This window comes from Sciurus carolinensis, chromosome 13 (assembly GCF_902686445.1).
Source record: "Sciurus carolinensis chromosome 13, mSciCar1.2, whole genome shotgun sequence".
In the NCBI taxonomy this organism is placed as follows: domain Eukaryota; kingdom Metazoa; phylum Chordata; class Mammalia; order Rodentia; family Sciuridae; genus Sciurus; species Sciurus carolinensis.
This window is the reverse complement of record NC_062225.1, coordinates 55,391,041-55,412,537: the sequence shown is the minus strand read 5'-3', so window position 1 is coordinate 55,412,537 and position 21,497 is coordinate 55,391,041. Positions and strand designations below refer to the sequence as shown.

General features: G+C 38.9%; 1 protein-coding gene and 1 long non-coding RNA gene across 2 annotated transcripts in view; one reads left to right on the top strand and one right to left on the bottom strand.

The window, feature by feature from the left end:
* Positions 1–9,291, bottom strand: part of LOC124963052 (uncharacterized) — a 126,896-nt gene extending 117,605 nt beyond the window's left edge. The window contains exon 1 of the long non-coding RNA XR_007104638.1: positions 9,156–9,291. This is a non-coding gene — a long non-coding RNA (uncharacterized LOC124963052). The remainder of the gene's footprint in view (positions 1–9,155) is intronic.
* Positions 8,355–21,068, top strand: Epcam (epithelial cell adhesion molecule). The gene is made up of 10 exons (XM_047522479.1): positions 8,355–8,373; positions 8,631–8,827; positions 11,554–11,661; positions 11,947–12,187; positions 13,206–13,271; positions 14,626–14,689; positions 15,037–15,138; positions 16,145–16,345; positions 19,490–19,534; positions 20,611–21,068. The coding sequence occupies exons 2-10, from the start codon at positions 8,761–8,763 to the stop codon at positions 20,650–20,652; spliced, it is 936 nt and encodes a 311-aa protein (XP_047378435.1). The 5' UTR covers positions 8,355–8,373; positions 8,631–8,760; the 3' UTR covers positions 20,653–21,068.
* Positions 21,069–21,497: the final 429 nt, after the last annotated feature.

Genomic DNA, 21,497 nt, shown 5'->3' with positions numbered 1-21,497 from the left:
TTTTGTTTTTTAACTTTACTCCTCATATCGCAGGCACCTGAGGGTCAGAGGTATAGCAGATTTTCAACTTACCATTTCTATCTTTTCCCTTCACCTTCACCTTCACCTCACCATTGAGCTACGTCCCCAGCAGTTTTATTTTGAAACAAGTTGTCACCAAGTTGCTGAGGCTGCTGATATGACTTGATGAGAAGGGTATCACATGTCTGTACATTCTTTCCCCAAACTTACAACCTCAGTTTACTCATGGAAAAAGAACAAAAAACAAAAAACAAAAAAAAAAAAAAAAACATTTGTGGCATATTCCGTAAAACACCCTTCAAAAGTGTCAAAGTCATGAAAAGTAGGATAAGACTGAGAGTAGATCAGAGCAGACAAAGGGGATAACTAAATACAATGTGGGATCCTGGATTACATCCTGAAATAATTAAAAGACAATAGTGAGGAAACTAGGAAATTCCAAATAAAGTGTGTAGCTTAGTAATACCATACCAATTCCATGGTCATGTAAGATGTTAACATTAGGAGTGACTGGGTAAAGGATAAAGGGCAGACGGAAACTTTCTGTACTATACTTGCAACTCTGCAAAATATGAAATCATTTCAAAATAAATTAAAAGTAATAACTCCCTGGACTGGAGGTATAGGTAAGTCATAGAGCACTAGCCTAGCATCTGGGCTCAGTTCCCAGCACTATCTTCTCAAGGGTCAGCCTCTCCTCTACTGTGGCAGCATGCAGGATGTTTTGAAGACCTCTTCTAGTTTATTCCTACTTTAATGGCCAACTGCCCTTCCATCTCTACTCCAACTTTTTTTTTTTTTTCCTGGTTGCTGGGGATTGAACCTAAGGCCTTGGGCTTGCTAGGCAAGCACTCTACCAACTGAACTATATCCCCAGCCTCCTCCTTCAATTCTTAAAAGAGAAAGTACCTCAGGGCTCAGTGTTGAAACTCTTGTTTTCCCTATCTACATCTTCTCCCTAATTACTTCATATCTTTCCTTAGCTTTAAAATATCCCCTACAGGGGCTGGGTTCACTGAGAGAGGTCTTGCCTAGCATGTACAAGGCCCTGTGTGCTAACCCCAGAACCACAAAATAAATAAATACATAGATAGATAAATAGAAAGGAAGGAAGGAAGGCTATATATATGATGATGACTCCCACAGGAACTTGGACTTACATACTCACACTTCCATACTCCACTTTGCCATCTCTGTATGATTGTTTTTGCGGGGGAGCGGTTACTGAGGATAACCCAGGGACACTACCACTGAACTACATTCCTAGCGCTTTTCAGTTTTTATTTTGAGATAGTCTTACTGAATTGCTAATGATCTTGCTAAATTATCCAGGTTGGCCTTGAATTTTTGATCGTCCTGCCTCGACCTCCCGAGTTGCTGGGATTACAGGCATGCACCACTATGTCTGGCTGTGTGTCACTGATGGGACCCTGGAACTTTTCCCAAATCCTCCTTCCTGAAATCCTCCCCATGTCAGCAAATGGTACCATCATTCTACTACAGCTGCTCAACCTAAAAATCCTGAAGTCATCTTTGATTCTTCCCTCCTTATACCCTCACATGGGTATTAGAAATCCTATCTGCTCTAACTCCCAAAATTCATCTCTTCTATATTAATTCTTCTCTCCACTGTCACACTATCCTTGCCCAAATTAACAGTATTTCTCACCTTGTGCAACAGCCTCTTCATTTCCATCCTCATGCTTACAATCCATTCTCTACAAAGCACCCAGAAGTGATCTATTTACAATATAAGTCATGTCTGGCCCCTGTCTCTCCCCTACATTAGAATAACCTTGATATTCCTTACTTTTCAGGCTTGGCCTGAGCTTACTCCTGCCTCAAACCCCTTCTCCCTTGGTTATCAAATTCCAGCCCCAGTGACCTCCTTTCTGTTCTTCCAGCATACTGTGTGTATACTCCACATTTTTCTATCTTATCAATAGCAATGTTGAGACATTATGTTGAATGTGTTCCTGAAATCAAGGTATGCTATCATTATAAGGCAGTGGCTCTCAAGCAAAAGTGATACTGCCTGCTCTGGAAGGTAGATGTGGGGGGGTTGTAGTAGTAACTGAAGGAATTGAGTGGTAGAGGCTAATCTTGAAATTCTATGATGAATATCTTGTCCAAAATTCCACTACTGCTCCATGCAGAGACATCTATCTAAGATATTCTTATGTCCAGAAAACCACCTAGGCAAGGATGTTCATAGGAACTTTTACTCATCAGAGCCCAAAATTGGAAACAGGCTGATATTCACCAAAGGGAGAAGGACAAATAAGCTGTGGTATGTTCATATAATGGAATACTGTTCAGTAATATGAAAATAAATTTAAAAAACCCAAGTTATCTATACATGTAACAACATTACAAATTTTAAAAGCATTATGCAATATTTTTGTTCAATCCTGGTACCAATAATCAAACAAATATGGCACAGAGAGTTAAGTAACTTGCTTGAGCTTTTTCCAGGGCAAAAACTAGGATCCTGTCTTTGAGCCCCTCTGCAGGGCAGACTCCTTCCCTGCTGGGATCATTCATGAGCCCCACAAAGGCAAGATGCTGCAGCCCTTCCTAGTGTGTTTGGTTGAATTCTGTTTAACATCTTATGTTTTAAACACTGACCATACATCTCTTCCCACTGTACGTTCATCTGAAGTGAATCCTTGGGCGATAAAACATTCTATAAAAGCCAAGATTTGGGGGTGCTGGGGATTGAACCTAGGCGTGCTTAACTACTGAGTCACATCCCAGTCCTTCTTTTTATTTTTTATTTTTAAATGAGGTCTTGCTAAGTTACTTAGGGTCTCACTAACTTGCTGAGGCTGGCTTCAGACTTGGAATCCTTCTGCCTCAGACTCTAGAACTGCTGGGATTACAGGTGTGCACCACCGTGCCTGGAAAAATAAAACAATTTTTAAAAATGGGCTGGAGAAGCCGAGTGCAGTTGAGTATGCCTGAAATCCCAGTGGCTTGGGAGGTTGAGGCAGGAGGATTGTGAGTTCAAAGCCAGCCTCAGCAAAAGTGGGATGCTAAACAACTCAGTGAGACCCTGTCTCTAAATAAAAAAATACAAAATAGGGCTGGGGATGTAGCGTTCAGTGGTTGAGTGCCCCTGAGTTCAATCCCTGGTACTAAAAAAAAAAAAGAAAAGGCGGGGGGCAGGATATAAAGCTCAAAGCACTCCTGGGTTTAATTCCCCAGCACTAAAACAAAGAAAAGAAAAAAAAAACAAAAAAAAAAAAAACAAAAACAAACTCTGAGATGGTGACAACAGGGTATTAAGTGCAGGGCCCTTCTACACATGGGTTCCTATGAGATTGCACAGGTTGTATGATCATTCAGTCTTCCTTGAATTCTAGAATAGGCAAAATAATTTACCGTGGGGGGTGGGAATCAGAATTTGGGTGGAGAAAGCAGGGATTGACTGGGAAGGGGAGAATGGAACTTTCTGAAAAAATTAGTTATGTGTACCTTGATAGAAGGAATATGCATTTGTCAAATTCATTTAATGTTACACTTCAAAATTTTCTTTTGGGGCTAGAATATAGCTCAATGGCAGAATACTTGTCTCACATGCACAAGGGACTGGGTTTAATCCCCAGCACTGAAATTTTTTTTTTCTTTCTTATAAGTTTTACCTCAAAAGAAAAACAAAAAGATTCTAAACAAATATCAATCTTTAGGTAGTGATATACACACTAATGTATTTAAAGAGAAGTATACTGAGGTCTACAATTGACCTTGTTTTGTTTTTTTGTTGTTTGTTGTTTGGTACTGGGGATTGAACCCAGGGATGCTTTACCACTGAGCCACATCTTCAGTTCTTTTTTTTTTTTTTTTTTGGTACTGGGGATTAAAACCTAGTGGGCTGAGCCACATTCCCAGCCCTTTTTTATATTTTATTTATTTATTTATTATTATTATTTTTTTATTGTTCAAAGTTTTCTGAAGCATAAATTTTATCTTATTTAGTTTATAGTTTGGGATCTTTATTTAAGCCACTATTTTTTTTTTTAATTATAATCTTTTTTTGTGTGTGTTTCTTTTTTTTTTATTTATTTTTTATTTTTTTATATTTTATTTAGAGACAGAGTCTCGCTGAGTTGCTGAGGCTGGCTTTGACCTCCTGCCTCAGCCTCCTGAGCCACTGGGATTACAAGTGTGCGCCATGGTGCCTGGCTACAATTGACTTTTTAAACGTAGTTGTAGATGGACGACATGACTTTATTTTATTTATTTATTGTTTTGCGGTGCTAAGGATCGAACCCAACGCCTCACTTGTCTAGGCAAGTGCTCTGTTGCTGAGCTATAGTCCCAGTCCTACAACTGACATTTTTTTTTCCTGGTGGTGCTGGATTGAACCCAGGGCCTCGTGCATGCTAGGCAAGCATTCTACCACCTAAGCTGTATCCCCCCAGCCTACAAAAGGCTGCTAAATACATCAAAATAAGAAGACAGATAGGTGGGTACATGATTCAGCAAGTATGGAAAACATTATCTGTATACTCGCTAGGTAGGTATACAATTTGATTTTAAAATTTTTTCAAATTTTCTTTACATTTGAAAAATTTCATAATAAATATTGAAAACATGTATACATCTAATGTAACAGAGTTTTGAAATACATAAACAAAAATTGATAGAACTGGAAGGGAAAATAGATTTGTTCATAATAAATTTGGTCATAATATCCCCAATTATAGTTGGATATTTTAACATTCTCCTTTCAATTCTACTAACTGACAGAATTGGGCAGAAAGTTAAAAGATCTGAACAACACTACCAACCTTTGTCTCAGTTGATATTTACTAACACTCCACCTACCAAAATATTCAGTGTCAAGTACATATGAAACATTAAACAATATGTACCATATGGTGGGTTATAAAACACTTTTTTTTCGTGTTGGGGTTGGAACATAGGCCCTCAAGCAAGCTAAGCAGGTACTCTATTTAGCTATATTCCAAGTCCCATAAAACAAGTTTTGATAAATTTAGAAGGATTAAAATCACCCAGTTTGTTGTTGAAATTAATTTGGAAATCAATAGCAAAGATGTATATGGACAATCTCTATTTGGAAATTAAACAACACATTATTAAGTGATGTATGGATCAATGAAAAATCATCAAGGAAACTAGAAACCAACTGGAACTGGATGATGATTATAAAACAACATATCAAAATTTATAGGAAACAGTTAAAGTAGTGACATAAACTTAAATGGTTAGGATATGGGGAAGAAAGGTCTAAAATCATTGTCCTAAGTTTTCACCTTAGAAAGTTAGATAAAAAGTTCAATCCATTCAATCCACTGTAAAAAGAAGATAGAAATAATAAAAATAAGAGGACAGAGGGTGTAGACCAGTGGTAGAGTGCTTGCTTAGCATGTGTGTGGTCCTGGGTTCAATCCCCAGCACCAAAAGCAAGAAAATCCACGAAATAAAAACCATGCACACCTGTAATACCAGCAGCTTGGGAGAGAAAGGAGGATCTTGAGTTCAAGGCCAGACTCAGCAAAAACAAGGTGCTAAGCAACTCAGTGAGACCCTGTCTCAAAACAATTAATGAAAACCAATAAAATCCCAAATTAGTTCTTTTACAAAAATAATATAAAATTAGAAATCTATAACTAGATTGACAATATATAAAGGAGGGGTGATACAAATTACTCATAAAAGGAATAAAAGAAAACATATGTACTTATTCAACAGATATTCAAAACACAAAACAACTTTATGCCAATAAATTTGAGAATTTAGACATAATGAAAAAAGTTTTAAAAACACAGACTGGGCAGTGTAGGCTCTGTAGTAGTGCACACATGCTTAGCATGCTCAAAGTCTCAGGTTCAATTCCCAGAACCAAAAAAAGTAAATAAACAAAATTCAAGCAAGCTTTTTTGAAGAAATTGATCACAGGATACTAAAATTAATATGGAAATACAAAGGACCAAGGATAGCCAAAACAGCTTTTAAAAACAACCACAAAAGTAAAGGATTTCTATTATTTGATTATAAGACTCAGTAATCAACATAGCGTAGTACTAGAGCAAGGACAGACATGTGGATGAAACAAGAGTTCAGAAACAGACCCTATACAAGGTTAACTGACTTCTTTTTTGGTAGTGGGGAAATAACCACTGAGCTACATTTAATTTTGAGACAGGGTCTCACTCAGTTGCTGGGGGCTGGCTTTGAACTTGTGATCCTCCTGCCTCAGCCTCCTAAGCAGCTGTGATCACAGGTGAGCCCCACAGGTGCCCCTGGCTAAAAGCATTCTTTAACATTAAAGAGAAAATCATTATCAATATCCCAAGTCTATTGCCTTCACACCCGGCTGGCAATTTTTTCTTTTTTCTTTTGGTATTGGGGATTGAATCCAGGGCACTTAACCACTGAGCAACAACCTCATTTCTTTTTATTTTTTATTTTGAGACAGGATCTCACTGTTTTGCTGAGGTTGCCCTAGAACTTGCCCTTCTCAGACTCTCAAAGGCTGGGATTACAGGTGTGCACTGGGTTGGCTTTCTAATTGGGTTAGTTGATGGACTGCAGAAGTTGGGGTAGAAAAGTTTAACTATAATATTTAATATTGTCATATTTCTTTCTTAGTCAAATACTATTTATCAAACTACTATCAAAATTAAAAAAAACTACCCATAAAATCTGAGAATAATTTTTAAAATATATTTATTTATTTTATGTGGTGATAAGGATGGAACCCAGTGCCTTGCACAAGCAAGGCAAGTGCTCTACCACTGAGCTACCTCCCCGGCCCCTTGAGAATAATTTTAAGAGCATACTTAGGTAGGAGGTCCTACAAAAATATTAACAAATGTTTTAAAATATGGTGCTGGAATTACAAAATGTTCAAAATCAAAGCATACAATGAGAGTTTTCAGCAATGAATGACAAATTGAGATGGCATTAAAGAGCTAAAAACAAACAATACCTAGGATGTTGTGAATCAGACTGATGATTAGATTTTCTCATTTAATAATCATGTTTACTGTCAGTTCACTTTATTGTAATGAATAATTTAGTAAACAGCTGTCAAATTTTAAGAGGGTGAGTTTCTCCTTGATTAGGTAATTGATGTAGACCTGACAGTGGAACATTTTGCAAATAGAGCCACAATAACCAGTTAGATTATTTTTGAGAAAAGTATGTGTACTTAGGAGCCAAAGAGTTCAACTTCCTTAAATCATTCCAAATTCAGCAGACAACAAAAATCTGGTTAACTTGTTCCTGGTTTATTAGTAATATTCTTTTCATGGAAACAGCTTGCTCAACAGATCATAACGTTCCAAAACCAGATCTAGCAGTTCACTTTAGATTTAAAATACTGAACAGGATTTCCTTAAGATGTCAACCATGGCTGGGGTGGTGGCACATGTCTGTAGTCCCAGCTACTTGGGAGGCTGAGGGGAGAGATAACTTGAGACCACCAGTTAGGAACCCAGAAAGTGAAACCCCAACTAGGGGTGGGGAGAAGATGTCAATCATTTAAAAATTAGATAGTTTAATTAATGTACCAGGTAAAATTCAAATTACAGGGGTACTTATAACTGTAATTATTTACACTAATCAATTTTTCTTGCACTTCAACAGAATACAACTTTGGTTATTGTTCAATAAAAGCATAATCTTTGACTTAATATAGATATATGAAAACTAATCAAATTTAGTTGAATCTTTAATTTGCTTTTTAATTTTTCCTCTTTTGAACTTACTCCCAGGATTTAAGCAGATAAAGTTTCTTTTCAACAGGTTATAACGATAGTACAACTTAAAAAAAAAAAGTATTAAAAAACCTATGCTTTAATGGTTATTAAAAACTTCAAATAGTACAATTAAGACTAATAATACAGTTTGAATTCATTTGCATTGAAACATATTATTGTCTTTTGTTTCTACTTTCCTAAATTAATTTTTCTCTAACATTAATCAAAACTGAAGCAATTTCGGTTCCCATCATTAGGTTCCAAGGGAATACCTTTTCTTATATCATCAAGAGCCCAAAATGCTTACGTGAAAAGGGATCACTGAGAGTTTTAAAGAACACACGAATTTGTCATCGTCAGGGAGCCAGGGAAATTCTTTGTCTAGTTTCAAAGGAGTACAATAAACCGCCAGGTAAGGCTCAAAGGTCATCTTTTTTATTGCCCTTCGGGTGGTTCTCCGTTTCCTCTGTATTCCATTTTAGTTTCTATGTCACGCTCCCAGTCCCCGCAACCCCCACCCACCCCCGTTCTCAAGTACACAAAGCGCTCCTTTGGATGAAAGGAAGTCTCAGGATTTTCAAACCTACTCCGGGGCCACCAAGAGACCTATCTTCTTCCGCAGGTAGGAAGCTCTGGGAAGCCGCACGCGGGGAACACCTGGGGTGGGGGCCGCACGCCGACGGCCGCCCGGGCTGGGGAAGGGGAGCCTGCCGCTTTCCCCGCCCCCGGGCGGTGACTCACCTCCGGGTACTGGAGGACGGAGGTGAGCGGCCCCGGGAGGGGACCGAGGGGCGGGGCCGCCAGGTCCGGCAGATCTGCGCTCCACCCCGCCCAGAGCGCGCAGTGCTTGGCGAGTTCGCACCTGAGCCCTGTCCACAGACGCGGATCCGCGCGCCCCAGGCCTCGCGCCGCCCGGCCGTCCAGTGGCTTCCGGAGCCCCACTCCCTCCACCGAGCCTTCGGCGAGTCCCGGAACGACCCCGCGCCCCTCTTATCGGCGCGCGCGCAACATGGCGCGCCCCCAGGTCCTCGCGTTCGGACTCCTGCTCGCCGCCGCGACGGCCGCGGCTCAGAAAGGTGAGGCGCGGACCTGGAGCGGAGTTGCGCAGTTGGGCCGGGCAGTATTGGGCCCGGCGGGGCTCCGCGGCCTTCGGCGCCGGACTCGAGGATAGTGAGGAGGAGACCGAGAGCCCACGCATTCCCGCCCGAAAGCCGGACGGCGCGGGCAGGGCGCGGGCCCAGGTCCTCCGCACCGAGGAGACGGTGATAAGGCGCCCACTCGCTGCGGACGGAGGGAGCAGCCGCCCTTTGCACTTCTTTAGAGAAAGGACCCGGGTTGGGGCGAAGGGGCTGGCGGGGATCGGAATGAGCACGTTTGGGGCTCCAGAGGCCACAGAACCCGTACCTCAAGCCGTGGCGCGCCCACCTCCTCCGGCTCCAGCCGACTTTGGATTCGAAACCTGTCGGGTTCGGTAGCGGAGTCTTTGTGACCGCTGCTGCCCCGCCCGCCTCTCCCCCGGACACCTGCAGCGGGCCCCGGATGTCCCCGGGCCTCGGGCGGGGACAGGTAGCTGTGAGGGCCGCTATGCACCTGCGCGCGGGAGACGAGCCTTCTGGGACTTGACTGCCAGACGTGTTTTTTCCCTTTTCCAAGAATCATATGAGCTTAAACCAAGTTTATTGTAGGGAATGCAGAAATAAAGGTGATTGTAAGGGGTAAAAGTCTCATAAGCCCACCACTTCGAGAATCCCATAATTAGTAATTGGGTATACTTCTCCTTTAGACATTACTCTAAACGCTGCCCTAAATCTAGACGTGTAGGTTCATATCTCCCCACCCCCCTCATAGCATCCAGAGTTTTCCATTTCCTTTAGACTTTAAAAGCAAGATTTCAATGGTGGGTGAACAATCTATAGCATGGAAGACGCCCTAGTATCCAAATGTTGGAAGTATAGTTGAATTCCAGTTCTTCTTGCTCTGAAATACCTTGACTGTGGTTGTTTGGTTTATTTGTAAGATGGTGTCTAAAAGTAGGGAGAATTGGCCAAAGCTTTCAAGTCATGTTTTTCTACCTTGAATCTTGGGCTAAATACTTAATCTTAAATTGCAACTTAAATGTGAAAATTAAAACTAATAGGATACATGGGATATAAAGTGCTGATATAAAAAATTTTTTGTCATGTTTTTAAAATATCTGCACTATCTTAACTAGACGGATAAAGGGATTGGAAGGGCTAGATGTAGTGTCACAGACCTGAGGATCACAAATTGGAGGCTGACCTGGGCAATTTAGTAGATCATTTCTCAAAATAAAAAGGGCTGGGGATGTAGCTCAGTGCTAGTGCACCCGTGGGTTCAAACCCCAGTACTGTGCCAAGAGGAAAGGACAGAGGGGCAGTTAGATGGGTTTGCCAATTTGAAGTTAAAATGAACATTTGAGGTAGTCAAGGATAAACAAACTGAAATCAATACCAGAATGAGTGCTTAGTATCACTTTCAAAATTGGATAGTATGATTTGATGTAGTTAGGAAACAAAGATGCACCTACATTTAATATAAAGTGTAATTTTTCAACATTAGCTGGGCTTGGTGGCACATGCCTGCAATCCCAAGGACTCAGGAGGCTGAAGCAGAAGGATCACAAGGCCAATCTCAGCAATTTAGTGAGACCCTGCCTTAAAAAAAAAAAAAAAAAAAAGAGAGAGAGAGTGAGAGAAAGAAAAAAAGTAAAAAGAAATGCTCTAAAGGTTGAATATTTTCCTACTAAGCCCCGAAGAAAGCATCCCTTAAGAAATTGGGGTAGTAGTCAGGCATGGTGTTACTTATCTATAATCTCAGTGAGTGGAGACTGAGGCTGGAAGATCACAAGTTCAAGGCCAGCCTCAGCAATTTAGCAAGGCCCTTAAACAATTTAGGGAGACTGTGTCTCAAAATAAAAAGGGATAGGGATGTAGCTAAGTGTTAAATTGACCCTGGGTTAAATCCCCGGTAAACACCCCCCCAAAAAAAGAAAAAAAAAAAAAAAAAAAGAAAAGAGGCAATAACTGAGTAACTGAAAGGCAGGGATTAACAGGAAGAAGGGACAGAGCTGAAAGTAGAAGTATTGCAAAGGCAAAGCTGATAATGACCTTTGGAGAGCTGTGTTTACCAGCATTGTGTAGCTCAGTGATAGAGTGTATGCTTGGAATCCTGGATTCAGTCCCAAGCACTGCAAAAACAAAAACAAAAACAAAAAACAATTGTTTAAAAAAATTGAAATGGGGAGCCCAGGATGTACTCAGTGTTAGAGGGCTTGCCTGGCATGCACAAGAACCTGGGTTCAATCCCTAATACTACAAAAAAAAGAAAAGAAAAACAAAATTGAAATGGGAATGAGTACAGATTAGGCTATGTGTGTGTATAGTATATACAAACTGTGTAGCAGGTGCCAGGAAGTTAGGGAGCACTTCAGTTATAGCTGAAAAAACATTTAGGACCACTTTTTAAGACTCTGTGTCCCTATAACTTGGGCTTTCATTGTCAGAACATAATTTAGCAAGGATATCAGTTGATCGTTAGATCCACCTTTTTTTTTGTTTTTGTTTTTGTTTTTGGAGACAGAGTCTCATTGAGTTGCTTAGGGCCTAGCTAAGTTCTGAGGCTGGCTTTGAATTCGAAATCCTCCTGCCTCAGCCTCCTGAGCCACTAGGATTACAGGATTGCACCACCCTACTCAACTGGATCCATGTTGTAAATTTTGTGTATGTATATATTTGTGTGTGTGTGTGTATATATATATATATAATTAATTTTTATTCTCTAGAATGTCTCTGTGAAAACTATAAGCTGACCACAGACTGCTTTATGAATGAAAATGGTGAATGCCAGTGTACATCCATTGGTACAAAAAATACTATCATTTGTTCCAAACGTGAGTAAGATATTCTTATTGCCTTTAAGCTTATCTTGATAAGAGTTTTTTAATTGATGTGCTTCAAGTTGGGAAGAGTTTTATTGGCTCAAAACTGAATTATGTTGTTTGGTCATAATTATCCTACATCTAAAGCTTCTTATCTTCAGTAAGTAATTAAGTGTGGGAAAATGGAGGTATGAAATAATCTTTGGCCTGGGAGTTTAGTGTTAAATTAAAAGCGTTTTTCCCTGTGCATGTAAAACTACGGTTATTTTTCAGTTTGACATTAAACTTTCTTTTCAGTGGCTTCCAAATGTTTGGTGATGAAGGCAGAAATGACTTACTCTAAGTCTGGGAGAAGAGTGAAACCTGAAGGGGCAATCCAGGACAATGATGGGCTTTATGACCCTGACTGTGACGAGAAAGGGCTCTTTAAAGCCAAGCAGTGCAACGGCACTGCCACATGCTGGTGCGTGAACACTGCAGGGGTCCGAAGAACTGACAAGGACACTGAAATAACCTGCTCTGAACGAGTGAGGACCTTGTAAGTGGAGCTGCCAGTATTAGTTTCCTTGTATTTCAGATTCATTTAGTTAAGTTTGTTTTTGAATATGCAATATGATTTCGTGGTTTAGAATTCAAAAGATAGGAAAGGGTGTAATCCTTTCTATCCCATCCCAGCTCCTCATGTACCCAGTGTACCTACCTAGAACTGTTGTCATCAATTTCGTCCATCACCTTCCAGAGACAGTGTATGAATTTAATATGTAGACATATGTATATGTTTTTGGTACTGGGAATTGAACCCAGGGGTACTTAACCACTGAGCCACATCCCCAGCCTTTTTTTATATTTTATCTTGAGACGGGGTCTTACTGAGTTGCTTGGGTTGCTGAGGCTGGCTTTGAACTCAAAATCCTCTTGCCTCAGCCTCCAGAGCCACTGGGATTACAGGTGTTAAATGTATGAAACTTTTTACATATTTGCTTATTTATTGTGTTGTAAAAGTGAGATACGAGGGCTGGGGCTCAGTGGTAAAAGGCTGTAGGTCCAATCCCCAAGAAAAGGTTGGTGGGGAGAGATGGTTGCCTCCAGGGTTATTTAATGGAAAGGAATAGCAACACACTCAAGCTGGCTTAGGCTAACAAACCTTTAGAAGGAGCTGGAAACTGGAAAGGTGTCAAGCCCAAAGCACTGACTCTCCAGTTCTGTGTTAGGGAGACTCTGGTCAATTTTCTCGGCTTCTTTCAGTCCCCTTTTATCTTTTTACTTGAATAGGGCCCAATACAGCTAGTTTAGCTTTCACTTTCATGTGACTTTATATGTTTTAGCCAGAAGTTGGGGAGTCAATATTAGAAAGGGTGTTCCCTCTGGATGGGTGCTATGTGAAGGATGTGTGAGAGTAAGGGAAAAAATTATGGGCATATTTATTTACTGCAACAATCCTTGTTTTGTGAGCTTCATGGTAATTCCACTTGGGTATTTTACTATTTTTTGCTTATTAGGAAAATAGTGTGGAAGATTAAGTTATAGACTGTTGTCACTGTCTTTTTACTTTACAGCAGGATCACCATTGAACTAAAACACAAAGCAAGGGAAAAACCTTACAATGCTCAAAGTTTGCAGACGTAAGTACAATTATATGGATCCTATTTCCTTACACAATTGCTTCTCAAATCTTTTCATTCTGCACCATTAGAAAAACTAAGTCTAAATGCCTTTTCTTATTTTCTTGAAATAAATTTTTGAAATAGATTTGTAATGATTGTATAGTGATTCCTGTATTCCCTTCACTCAGATTCACCAGTTAACATTTTGCCACATTGTCTTTTATGTGTTTGTGTGTGCACTTTATATCTATCTGTACATATAGATATTTTTCCTAGAACCACTTGAGAGCAAGTTGTAGGTGTCATGTCCCTGTCCCCTACTTTAGTGTATCTTTTCCTAAGAACAAAAGGCATTGTCTTATATAATAAGATCATTGTATAATGATGAAATTTAGGAAGTTGACCAAAATCTTATATCATGCCAGTTTTCCCATTGAAATTCTTTGTAGTAGACTCCTCCACTCCAGTCCTGGGGATCGAATCCTAGGGTGCTTTACCACTGAGTGGTATTCCTTTTTTTTTGTTTTGTTTTGTTTTGTTTTTAATTTTGAGACAGGGTCTTGCTAAGTAACTGGGGCTGGCCTTGAACTTGGAATACTCCTGCTTTAGCCTACCTGGTAACTGGGATTACAGGTGCCACCACACCAGGCAGGGTTTACATTTTTTTTTTTTTTTTTGCGGTGCTGGGGATTGAACCCAGGGCCTTGTGCTTGCAAGGCAAGCACTCTACCAACTGAGCTATATCCCCAGCCCATGGGTTTACATTTTTGATAGAAAAACTACTTAAGTGATCTCATGTCCTTTCTAGTACTCACATCAGGAGGTCCATGATGTTAACCTTGCCCCTTCACTGGTAATGTTAACCGCTTAAAGTGATGTCCACCAGGTTTCTCCACTGGTAGAGTTAACATTTTCCTCCTTGTAAGTAATAAACTATGGGCAGATACTTGGATACTGTGTGAATATTCTCTTTCTATTCAGACTGGTACTTGACAGTTTTGGTAATAATGGATGATGCTAGCCAGAACCAATTATTATTGTTGCAATAGTTGCAAAATGCCATGAAAATCTTAACACTGCCAGGCATAATGGCTTAAGGCTGTGATTCCAGCAACTCAGGAGGCTGAAACAGGAGGATCACAAGTTTAAGGCCAGCCTGGGCAACTTAGCAAGACCCTGTGTCAAAAAATAAAAACTATAGGGGATGTATGTAACTCAATGGTAGAGCATCCCTGGGTTCAATCCCCAGTACTAACCAAAATAATAACAACAACAACAACTTTGAAACGATGACCGTAGACCTCAAGCTACCTGCTTAGTTAAGAAATTGTACAAAAATTTTTTAAAAACACAAATTTTTTATTATTTACAGTGCACTTCAGGAAATGATGTCCACTCGTTATCTACTGGATCCAAAATTTATCACAAATATTCTGGTATGATTTTTTTGATAAATGAGCTTTAGCTGAAAATTGGTGAAACAGTATTATTTGGGCATAAGGGCAGTCAATAAATGCATTTGAGTAGCAGCAAAAGTCCTGGATACTTAATGTGAAATCCCTGTTGGTATTTACCTTCCATAGCCTTTGAAAGCCCCAGTTTTGCTGTCTTATTCCCTTGGATATGTTTTCGGCTATTAGTGATATATTTACCTAGTAATGGAAAGGAACACTGGTACATGTAGATTACAGAAAACCAAACCCTAAATGTTCTACTGAATGATGATATTTTTGTATGCTTTTGATTACATTAATAATTTTGTATTTTCTGATGTTTCCCTCAGTATGAGGATAGTGTTATCATTATTGATCTGGTGCAAAATTCTTCTCAGAAAACTCAAAATGATGTGGACATAGCTGATGTGGCTTATTATTTTGAAAAAGATGTAAGTATAAACTTCCTTATTTTATTCAAGATCTTTTATTACCTTTTTCTTGATATACAGTTCAACCATATCTCTAAGTGATTCTTCTATCATAATGAAGTTTGTCCTCCCTGTCATTCACATATACTGTTCTACTTGTTTGTATATTTTTATGTCTTTATCAGGTTTTTCTGCCTAGATTTCTTCCTTTTTTTTTTTTTTTGTAGTGCTGTGATCAAACCCAAGGCCTTGAGCACACCAGGAAAACAATCACCCCTGATCTATACCCCTAGCCCTCTTCTCTCTTATTCTTATTACCTCCCTGGTAGTTACCTTGTGTGTATATTCTCCCCCATTCAACTAATAATTTGCATGGGCTAGAGTTTACATTTTTAAAAAAGCTGTGTAACTGGTGTGATTGAAATATTTTGTTTACAAAAAGTTTTGTTTAAACTTTAATATGTGATAATGAGGTATTTCTGTTGAATCTGAGATTTTGTTTGTTTTTTTGTTTTGTTTTTTGTTTTGGGTACCAGGGATTGAACTCAGGGGTACTCGACCACTGAGCCACATCTGTAGCCAATTTTGTATTTTATTTAGAGACAGGGTCTCGCCAAGTTGCTTAGCACCTCACTTTTGCTGAGGCTAGCTTTGAACTCATAATCCTCCTGCCTCAGCCTCCTGAGCTACTGGGATTACAGGCATGCATCACCATGCCAGGCTTTTGTTTTAAATCTGGGCTTGAGTGGGGAACAGGAATAGAAGGATGAATACATGAAATAGGATTGGTTATATGTTAATATTTTTTAATTAGGGTGTTAGGTATGTAAGCTTCATTATATGAATCTAACTTTGTATATGTTTGAAATTTACTGTAATTTTTCAAAGATTTCAGTGGGTCAGATAATTATTACTGGGACCATGAAGATTCTTTGCTGCAGTCCTTTTGGTATATACTTGGCATATAATTGTAAGTAACTGAGATTGGTTTTCTTAAATGTTTTTGTTTTTCTCCTTTTTATTATAGGTAAAAGGGCAATCCTTGTTCCGTACATCAAAAATAGACCTGAAAGTAGATGGGGAACAACTAGATCTGGATCCTGGTCAAACTTTTATTTACTATCTTGATGAAAAACCCCCTGAATTTTCAATGCAGGGCCTAAAAGCTGGTATTATAGCTGTCATTGTGGTTGTGACAATAGCAGTTATTGCTGGTATTGTTGTGCTGGTAAGTACAGAACAAGTAAAATTTCATTTAAGGATATAGCCTTTTTTTTTTTTTTTTTTTCCGGTACTGGGGATTGAACCCAGGGGCTCTTAACCACTGAGCCACATCCCCAGACCTTTCATTTTTTATTTTGAGACATTATCTCACTAAGTTGCTGAGGCTGGCTTCTAACTTGCAATCCTCCTACCTCAGCCTCTCAAGTTGCTAGGATTATAGGCATATGCCACTACACCCGGCAGGATCTAGTCTCATATTTTTGTACTGGGGATTGAACCCAGGGGTACTCAACCACTGAACCACATCCTCAGCTGTTTTTTTTTTTTTTTTTTTTTTTTTGCATTTCATTTAGAGTCCAGGTCTAACTGAGTTGCTTAGGGCTATTATCACTATTGATCTGGTGCAAAATTGCTGAGGCTGGACTTTGAACTTAGAATCCTCCTGCCTCAGCTTCCTGAGCTGCTGGGGTTACAGTTGTGTGTTGAGGCACCCAGCAAGGATATATCGTTTTACTTAATCTTTTGCCCCAGTACTGGGGATTGAACTCAGGGTCTCATGTATATGTTTAAGAATATATTCCTTTATTTTTTTAAGTACTGGGGGCACTTTACCATTGAGCTAGTCTCCAATCCTTTTTTATTTTGAAGATAGGATTTCACTGAGTTGCTTACAGTCTTGCTAAATTACTGAGGCTGGCCTTGAACTTGTGATCCTCCTACCTCAGCCTCCCAAATTGTTGAGATGACAGGCGTGCACCATGTCATGGGCTTAAGGATGTATTGTTAAAAATTATGAGCTATGCGTGTAGCTTGGTGGGAGAGTGCTTGCCTTGCATCTATGAAATCCTGGGTTCAATCCTTAGCAAGGCAATAAAAGAAAAAAAAAAGTTAATTAAAAAAAATACAGAGCGTAGTGGCACACACCTGTAATCCCAGCACTCAGGAGGCTGAGGCAGGAAGATTGAGAGTTAAAAGCCAGTCTTAACAATTTAGTGAGGTCCAAAGCAACTTAGTGAGACCCTGTCTCAAAATGAAAAAGGGGCTGGGGATGTGGCTCAGTGTTTAGTTCCCCTGGGTTCAATTCCTGGTACCAAAAAAAAAAAAAAAAATTGCATTCATGTTCTAAAACATTAAATGAAGCAAAATCTTAATTTTCCCCCCTACTTTTATAATTCTGTAGTGAATGAATGCCAAGCAGGATGGTGCTCTCTGTAATCCCAGTAACTTGGGAGGCTTGCTCAGCATCAGTAAAGTTCAACACAACAGAATTCAGAAATAGATTTGAGGGTATATGGGAACTTATATTTTTAATTTTTTTTTTTAGTTGTAGATGGACACAATAACTTTATTTTTATGTGGTGCTGAGGATTGAACCCAGTGCCTCACACGTTAGGCAAGTGCTCTGCCTCTGAGCTATAGCCCTAGCCCTATATTTTTAATTCAGTGGAGTAACCGTGCTCCATCTGAACAAAATAAAAGTTGAATTCCTGTTTCATCCCATCACTGTGTGTGACAGGTGTATCCAGAGCCCAGTAAGGTGAAAGGAGTTTGGCAATGTACCCATGTTTATACACAAAATGTAAAAAGATAAGTTTCAAGAAAATCAATTTAGAAAATGCTTGTGTAACTTTGTGGTAAGGAAAGCCATCTAAGTCAAGAAATCTAAAATCTATAATAGAATATATATATATATAAATTAAACTTTTTTGTTTTCTTTTTTTGATACCAGGGATCGAACCCAGGGGTACTTTAATACTGAGCTACATCCCCAGTCCCTTTTTCTTTTTCTCTTTTTAATTTTAAGAAAGGGTCTCACTGAATTGCCTAGGCTAGCCTAGATTTTTTTTTGGGGGGGGGTACCCAGGGGTGCTGAACCACCGAGTCACATCTCAGCCCTATTTTTTATTTTGAGACAGAGTCTCGCAAAGTTGCCTTGGACTTCGCTAAATTGCTCCGGACTGGCTTTGAACTTGGGATCCTCCTGCCTAAGCCTCACAAGTGCTGCGTGCACCACTGCACTTGGCTGACCTGGAACTGGGATTGAACCCAGGGGCACTTACCCACTGAGCCACATCCCCAGCCCTTTTTTCTATTTTATTTAAAGACAGGGTTTCACTGAGTTGCTTAGGGGCCCGCTAAATTGCTGAGGCTGGCTTTGAACTCCTTCTGCCTCAGCCTCCCTAGCTGATAGGAACCCTACAGAAAGGATGCAACTGGTATGGACAGACATTTTATAGAAGAGTAATTTCAGATGGCAAAGTAAACACAAGAAAAGATTCATAGAAATCTCTTTGTCCTATAGAAATGAAATTGCAAGTTGCAAAAAGGAAGCACAAAGTTGTCTTGCTGCACTTCTAAGGATGAATCGGGAAAACAGCCTGAGTGTATATTAGCAGGAGGATGCATGAGTAAATAATAGTATATCCATGCCATGCTCTTTTGTGAATGAGTTGTCTAGACCTTTTGATCTGGAAGGTTCCTATGATGTTGATCAGGCTGTTCCAAGATGGAACTGGTATCACATGATCTCATTTTTAGACCCCCAAACTTACATACATGTGTTTGTATGTTTGTTTTAATATGGAAAAAGAAGAATGCACATCAAACTGTTAAATTGCATTAAAAGATGATTCTTTGTTTTCTTATTTATTTTTTGGTTTGTTTCAATGGTTATGGTAGACTTTTTTTTTTAGGTTAGTAGTCAATTTTTTTAAGAAACATGACTCAGTGGTACAGTGCTTGCCTAGCATGCATGAGGCACTGGGTTCAATTCTCAGCACCACCTATAAATAAATAAATTAATAAATTAGTATATAAATAAATAAAAGGTCCATCAACAACTAAAAAATATTAAAAAGAAAAGAAGAAACATGTTTGTAGATAGATTTTGAAATTGTTCAGATGGATTTATGGTACATTAAAAGCATATATGTCTGGGCTGGGTTTGTGGCTCAGTAGTGGGGTGCTTTCCTAGCATGAGTGTTGCACTGGGTTCAGTTCTCAGCACCACATATAAATCAATCAATAAAAAATAAAGATCTGTCAACAACTAAAAACTAAAAAACAATTTTTTTAAAAGCATATGTCAATTTAGATTTTAATGTTTGAGGAGCAGTTCTAAAGTAGTAATCATTTTTCTTCCATTCAGGTTATTTCCAGGAGGAAAAAAACTGCAAAGTATGAGAAGGCTGAGGTAAGTGGATTGTTTACATAGTAAAAAGGCCCTATTTAGTCTCTCATTCCTTAGTAATAACTGTTCTTTCCTGGACACTGATGTATCTCATTTACACTGAAGGTCCTTAGGGCCTTAGGGATAGTCTTAGAATAAAGTTAGTGTCAGATTATTAGTGTGTTGTAGTCACTTGGAATTAGAATGGAACACATTTGTCCTTGAACTCTTATCAATAACATTTTCTGCATACTCACCAGTTTTTATATATCTATGTACTTATTTGTAATTGTATAGATGCCACTTACTAATATTTTATAAAATAACAAAAACAGAAATGTAAAAGATTATTGAAAAAAATCTAATAAAACCATTAAGTTCCAACATTTTCTTCCCATTCCATAGTAGATCATCTGGCATATCTGATTGGTGACCACAGGCCCTGGTTACTCTCCCTGAACTGAATTTTAACATACAGGCAAAATGATGATATAGTATATATTTAAGAGCAATATAGACCTGAATTTGGCCACTTACTGGCTAGGCAGTACAATTTCTTTAAACCTCCATGTTTTCTCATCTGAAAAATGGAGCTTATAATACAGAGCTGTTGTCATTGTTGTTTCAGTTCTGCCCACAACTAATAGTGAGATCTGGGACAGGTCACTTAATTCTGAACTTCAGTTTCCTGCCAGACACAGTGGCATATGCCTTAATCACAGCAACTTGGGAGACAGAAGCAGGATGATTGCAAGTTTGAGACCAGCTGCAGTAATTTTAGTGAGACCTTGTCTCAAAATAAAAGAAATTGGTGGGGTGGGAGTTGGCTAGGAAAGTTGTTCAGTTGAAAAGTACCCCTTGGTTCAGGCCCCAGTATCCCTCCCCCCCTAAAAGAAGTTCAATTTCCTCACTTGTACAATGAAAGATTAATAATAGAAAATGATTTGATTCTTCCTAGGTATAAAAATAGCATGCAATTAGTAAAAATCTATTCTTAAAGGTCTAGCATACTGCTATTCCCAGTCAATTTTGGCCATTTAATTTTTAAAACTATTTCACAGTGAACAAAATTTCTTCTGTACTTTCTCCCTCTGTTTCAGATAAAAGAGATGGGTGAGATGCATAGGGAACTCAGTACATAACTACTGTAGTGTGAAGATTAACTACAAGAAAGGAAATTATCAAAGGAACTCGGATTACATATGAAGATGGAACAAAAAGGAAGACCTTTGAAGATTACTGTTTTGTTGGTTAACATCATATATTTGTAATAATGAGCCTGTACTCACAATGTAAGCAGCTTGAAATTGGCATTACCAATCTTGAAATTTCATCAGTGTCTTATATGTGCAAATCTAATAATATAAAACCAGGAACTTTGGCTGCATAGTTAAAATTATTTATGCATAATATTGAAGAGTGTGCATTAAATATGCTTCCACAGTAGTGTTTGAATGACCACTGTCTCATTCATGATTGACGTTGCCTTTCCATTTACTTTAAGACTTGTACATATAAACTTTTTTTATGAAGTGTGAAATAAAACATTTTGAATTTCCTAACTGTTCGAATCAAATTTTCTGGCATGCACATCAGATTTAAAAAATGCTCTGAGAGCTGGGGTTATAATTCAGTGGCAAAGTGTGTGCTTAGTATGCATAAGGCCCTGGGTTCAATCCCCAGCACCAGTAACTAAAGCAAAACAAAAATGCTCTGAGTGCTAATTACCAATTAGAGTTCTGCACAAATACATACATGTATAATATATATAATGCATTATAATATAGAACTACTACATAGAAAAACAATTTTATTTTGAATGAATTTTAAGATTGTTTTTTGGCCTGTGTCCTGAAGAGGATTTGACAGAGAGTGTTGTGAAATAATTTCTCTGGTTGAGTTAGAGTAGTTTTAAGTACACCACTTTATCAGTCTCTTTTATCTATCACCCAGGAGTGCCACATCCCTAGGTCTTTTTATTTTTTGA